The sequence below is a fragment of the Habropoda laboriosa genome, unplaced genomic scaffold (assembly GCF_001263275.1).
Source record: "Habropoda laboriosa isolate 0110345459 unplaced genomic scaffold, ASM126327v1 scaffold175, whole genome shotgun sequence".
Lineage (NCBI taxonomy): Eukaryota > Metazoa > Arthropoda > Insecta > Hymenoptera > Apidae > Habropoda > Habropoda laboriosa.
This window is the reverse complement of record NW_017100347.1, coordinates 102,341-108,807: the sequence shown is the minus strand read 5'-3', so window position 1 is coordinate 108,807 and position 6,467 is coordinate 102,341. Positions and strand designations below refer to the sequence as shown.

The 6,467-nt window shown below is 35.7% G+C and overlaps 1 protein-coding gene across 1 annotated transcript; it reads right to left on the bottom strand.

Moving 5' to 3' along the window:
• Positions 1-4,394: 4,394 nt before the first annotated feature.
• On the bottom strand, positions 4,395-4,793 carry LOC108574619 (endocuticle structural glycoprotein SgAbd-8-like). The gene has a single exon (XM_017937239.1). The coding sequence runs from the start codon at positions 4,791-4,793 to the stop codon at positions 4,395-4,397; it is 399 nt and encodes a 132-aa protein (XP_017792728.1).
• Positions 4,794-6,467: the final 1,674 nt, after the last annotated feature.

Below are 6,467 nucleotides of genomic sequence, written 5' to 3'. Positions count from 1 at the left end.
TCATCCAGTGAAAATTAATTTCGACCAGCTCAGCACCCATGTCGAAGCAAAATACCACCGCAAAGGGTTGATAATTTTCAATCTAACTTTCACTTTCGAGAGAATTACTCCACAATGAAAATTAACGTTATACTCAATTTTACATTTTTTTCAAAATCTATCATACCGTGTTCTTCCAATTATGCAATCGCTTCATACACGATTCGACGCTTTAATTACTGCAACAATTTACCTCTCAATCACATAAAATAAGCCTGTCGAACTGTCAACATTAACTTTCACCGTAAGTTCATATCAAAGTGGTGTTTATTCTTTGACCCCGAAATTCGTCCCGGTTGGGCAAAACTGTTGGCCAGATCAAATATAAACGTAGATTGGATTAAGTCTAGTTTACCAGTCGCTTTAGGGAAGGGTAGGTCAGGACAGGTCAGCCACGGTTGCAGAGTTACGCTGTAAATGCACGCGAACTTCGGCTTACCTTCTCCTCTGTTGACACTTCCCTGTCATTATTTACGATTCCGCTCCAATTATTCATATTAGCTAGGTTTGTTCCGTCAAAATAATTCCACGATGCCGGGGCAGGATCGTAGCTACGAGATACAAATTCTCCGAAAGTGTGCAAGATCCTCTCTCGAGCAACTTGATCCATTCTTGTTTGATTCGTGCTCTCTAGGGTACGCGCTGATTTACGATAGAAAGTTTCAGCACGCCGTAGTACAACGATTTAAGCACGTGCTCGCTGTAGACGTGGCTCTGCCATTGTTAATCAATCGCGATATCGTAGACGTAAAAGACCGTCCCCGGGTAATTTATTCGAAGATGCAGCACGCGCGGACAATATGGTCTTGTTCACCTTTTAGTTGCATTTCCTTATGGTTGAAGTGACGGAATTCTTTTTTTTTTTTTTTACGCAAGTGTTTCATTTTCGCGTGCAAATGAGCGACGTTTCTTGCGTAAGAGTTTTTTCTATGCTGCTTCGTTTAACCCTTTCGCTGCGGCAGATTTTGATACGCAACGCGAGTCGCAGATAGTAGATTTTCGATCGTGGCGGCAAGATCTCCTGTTTCGAGCGTGTCGTTTGAAATTTGTTTTGTTGAATTAAAATGGTTCAGTATTCGTTAATAATTTTTTTTTAAATTTGTTTTATTAAATTTAAACAGTTCGGTATTTATGAATTTCTTTTTAATTTGTTTTATTAGATTAAAATGGTTCAGTATTTATGAATAATTTTTAAAAAATTTGTATTATTGAATTAAAATGGTTCAGTATTCGTTAATAATTTTTTTTTTAATTTGTATTATTCAATTAAAATGAAAGTGCGTAAAGGATAAAATTGAGGATTAAATTAAGGTGAACGTACGCCAAGAGGCGCCAACTGCACAGTGCGGGGAAATTTTCATAGCGCCCATAGGCGCCAGCAGCAACGAAAGGGTTGATTGGATGACAAAAAATTATTACATTCAAGCATAACACAAAACTGATGTTATATTTTTGATCTGAAGATAGTCCTATTTTAGGTGTAATACTTTCTAAGAAAAAGTGCAGAATATACCGTCAAAGTTTGATCAGAAAAAACTAGGACACCCTGTGTATTCTAATGTATTATAGCATTGAATTATAGTTCTATTGTTTCAATTTCACTTTACATACAATTTGTGAATAATGATAATAAATATACCACTAGTGATAGCAAATTCATTAAATTGACATAATTAATCATTAGATAGTAACTTTGTATATACAGGGTGTCCCACTTAAACGAAGCCACCGAAGTATGTATCTCCATAAATTGTGATGATACCAAAATATATTTTAGGTGCAATTTGAATGGTATCAAAGGACGAATACTCCGCAAAGAATATTTTCGTCCCAAGGTCATTTTTTCGGAGTTTTCAAGGTCACCGCTGTTACTTTGCATATAGATACACACTGTAGTTGATATTAAAATACATTCAAAGATGTACAACAATATGACCTTGTAGTGACCTTTGACTCCCAAAATTAAAGTTAAAAAAGGCAGGAAAAAATTGAAGAAAAGCAATTATACACTTCAAACCTATTCATTGAAAGAAGAAATCATTGATAGCGTAACCAGTTTTATGATATGCATATATAACTCTGTTTTTCCACTTGTAGATCTTTGCAAATCTTTTGTACATTTTTCAATTTTTCAAAATATTAAATAACTGCTTATTTCGTTTCGCCAATATTTTTCCCACCTAGTATATTACTTGCAGTTCTATGACGCAAAGAATACCGAGCCATTTTATTGTCGATTTTTTTATCAAATACCTTTGTACAACTTAACAACTTAATTACGTTGTTTTCAACAACCGAATCACGATGGTAAAATTTCGCATGGAAAAAGTGAAAACGAACGATGGTGTTTAAATTAATTGTCAATAACTAAACTATTACAATTGACGAAACAGAAATTTTACCAATTCACAATTTTTCAAGTCCCCTTCCGTTCCCTCGAAACGCGAACAAAAACGGCCGCAGGTTATGCGAAATATTATGACACTCCGCTGGAACTCCGTTTCCGCATGGTACAGCGTGCGGTCTGCCTATGCTCATTCCCCCGTGTACCAGTGCAAATAATTTAGCAAAATAATCTGTAAATATGCGTAATGACACGTGTGTCCCATTTACACGAGCAAATGGTTTTCCGCGTTCAACCAAGATGTGTGTATGTAATCTAACGGGACGAGGACAACGCCGCGCCGCCGTCAACAATGGCGATGCAGCTGTTGCAACAAGCAACTTTCGTACTCTGACACTTATGCAATATTTCTCTGTCTCCTTCGCCGCAACGGCAACCTTCGACCTCGACTTTCGTACTATCACGTTGCACACCTGTCGTGTGCGCTATTTTGCCTGTAAATAGATCGCGCGCGAAGTTCACGTGTTGTTCCGCAGAGATTTCTGCACCACGACAGCCTGCAATAAAGACGTCCCCCTTTTTCTTCCAAGTTTCCCGTTCGTCACGAATTGCACGAATTTTCTCATTCAAATTGAACAGATTAATCGCGAGATATAGACGTTACAGATATAAGATACTTGAAGATGTTGAAATTATCTTAGAAATGATTTATTGAGAAATGAGTATTAGTTGCACAGATAGAATAACGATTTTGCCAATGACTATGTATGCACTGTGGAGCATAATTATGGTACCGCTAAAATTTTGAAGAATTTTGGGGTTATAAGTAATGACTTTTAAGTTTTAATATTATTATGTGAAAGGGGATGATGAGAAATTGTATATAATGAAAAAAGTGAAAGAATAATATTTATTTGAAACTAAATATAATAATAAAAAGATATTTAATTGGCACCGATTCTAAATTTCTTTTCCGTTTCATTTCGATATACAGACAAATTCAATGCTTTTCATCTGAAGTTCATTATTTACAATGCTCTTTAAAATGACACAATTGGCTCTGCCGAATTATTCTTCTAAACTTCAAAGGTCTTAAAAATGTCAGTGGTGCTATAATTATAAAATTTGATTACCGTAGTAAATTAAAAAATTTTAGTTACTGTAACAGCACAAAATATTGTTGTCCATTTAACGAATAAGCTTGAGGAAAATAAGTCATTTTTTTTTTTTATTCTTCTTTTCGTCAATACTTGTTATCCCATGATGTCACATTCCTACCTGTTTCTCAACGATTTTCCCACTCTAATCTCCTAATATAAAATTCTAAAGAGCCACTCACCAGTTGATCATACCTAGTTTACCTTTCAATTTTTCACCTTCTCGAATCACAAGGAAAAATACTGTCAATGCTAAAGTAATCAAAGGAACATACCAAATAGTCATTTAAAAATGACACGTACGAATATATCGCTTTTACATACTATACGTAATTAAATATTCCCAACTTCAACCGATCACTATGCACTAGTTACTTAAGCGTGTATAATGTGCATAGTTATTTAAGTTCATGCACTTTATTGAAATTCATGGAATTCTTTCGACGAGCTATATTTTTGTATTACTTACAACACAACTTTCTACTTCAATTGCAATTAACTGATAAAATCAGATAGGTATACAGGTTTCAGAGCAATTAATCAGTGACTATAAACATGTAATATAAACGTAGTCTAAGTTTCTTCACTTTTATTCTTACAAAACACTCTCTTCAAAACATCGCATCTTCAAAGTACATTAAAAATTTTACAATATTCGCACTGTTACGATATAACGTTTAACCAAAATTTTGCATTAATTTTGCAAAATAAACATTTCAACGATTCCAAGTGAAATTCTTATATAAAGAGAAAATCTCGTAGAAATAAGTCCTTCGAAACGTTCGAAGAAGATAGCTCACGGTGGATTCGTTTACGTGATGTTGTTTTAGTGAAAATGAAATGGTCGTACAAGACTATAATCTATTCTTCTCATCTCTGGAGGGATTAGCCGCTATCCAGTCAAGAGCACGTTGAATGAGAACTGGTATTGGTTGCGTAGGCGGCGGTGTTGGCAGATGCGCCCCCTGAAAAGTGGCACCGTTTTCATTGGCCAGCCAGCCAAGATTGACTTTTGTCCCGTCTGGCGCTGTCCACGAGGCCGAGCCACGAACTTCTTCGGCCTCGGTGTCCTTCTGGCCACGATTCTTCAATACACCTTCCTCCTCGAAAGTAATGCCATTGGCACTTTCCCATTTCGTGGAAAAACTGCCGTCCGGACTGATGTCTTGGCTCTGTCTGACTATGGCGATCGGTGTATCCGCAGCTAACGCCATAACCATGAGGCTCAAGAAGCAAAGCAAGCGGATGAACATGACGGAAATTTTGATGGAACGATTTCTGAAAGAAATTATTGCTATCAATTATTTATATAACACAAATGTTAACGTCTAAAATATTTTTCCTTCTTGCAACGTTTAAATGTAAAATTCAAGGAATAGCACTTTAATTTGTAAATTTTGAATATTCCCCATTTTTCTATTTTTACATAAAACTTCGAAATGTCTATTTCCATTTAAGGTGCCACCATAAAAATAAGATCCTAATAGCGTATTATTGATTATGTCACGCTAAACACTTCGTAAACAGTTCGTTTTAGGTCGTTGAACTTATCTTAGCAACCACTTTCATGTAATATAAAAACAATTATTGCTATCAATTGAAAAAAATTCGTGGTACCGTCATTATGTGAAAATCATTTCAAATTTAAACAAATCTATTCCAGCCATCGTATTTTCTATTTTCTATTTTTCCCACAAAGCTACCACTTGCGAGAAAACCCACTGGAATCTAATAGCGCGAAAACCTGTATATTTTTACTTTTTGTAAATAGCCCTTAATGTTCGGGCATCTTCGGAGACGTCCGAGGAAGATCGAGTGTGCGCGGTGCGAGTGCGTGAACGCGTGAATAATGAGTGCAACGAAGTTATGGTTAGTTTATAGTTCAAGCAAGTAATTATTGTACATAATAAAAGAGACCTGAGATGTGCAATTATTTGATCCACCACTCCACAACAAATTCTATACGAACTACCAGGTATTCTAATATTTATGAACGTCGCAGTTTTCCACTATACATTTTCGCCGATTAAGAATGAATGTATTAAAACTGATCATGAATCTAATTAAGTGATTACCCATTGACCAGTGGTTAATTCAATTAAACTGTCTTATTAACGCGTCGATTATGTTAAGTATAGGATAAGCGTAAGAACGACACAGTAAAGATAAAGATTAAAATCAATTAATTGTAAATAATGTGATCGACGCATGCGCAGTCTAACCTCGGTTCGTGAGTTTCCAGATATCGCGTGCAATATCCTACTGACGAGCACACGTCCATCGCATGCAGCTTTTATAGTTTGGAATACTCTCCGCTATCACCGACATTTTACGTTCAAATGTCACTCGGTGATACCGGTTCAGCCTTCGTATGACCGGTATCACGTATTAAAGGAAACCTTTCCGGCTGGATTATGGGACGAGTAACCTGTAATCAATCCGCGCCTACATCGTCAATTAACTATTGCCGCCGATACACAGTTACTATAAATATACAAATTACTCGTCACTCATTATATTTTCAATGTTTCACTTCTGAAAGAGTTTTGTCCAAAGATATTCTCAACGACGCGTATAATTGCTGTACTAACAAGTGTTGTGTGCGCTGGAGAAAGAGGTTAGAATTTTTCTACTGCGACGAAGTGAGCGAGAACTAACTATCGTGTAATTTATTTACACAGTAATAAAGGATATTTTATCAGATTCGAGGAGGATGGAAAATATAAAGTTCAATACTATCATGTAAATTATTTAGAATGTGCATAAGTTAATACGCTATAGGTAGACTGTTAGAAAGAAAGTAACATCTTTAAAGAGGCTTATGAATTTTTATATTTCATAGTGAATAGAAAGGAGGCGAGGGCAGTAATAAATAAGAACACAGTAATTTAATACTTGTAAATAAAACGTATTTTTATTATTAATTC

What these genes read in the sequence shown, in the direction of transcription:
- LOC108574619 (XM_017937239.1), bottom strand. Translation starts at nt 4,793, where the DNA reads ATGTTCATCCGCTTGCTTTGCTTCTTGAGCCTCATGGTTATGGCGTTA.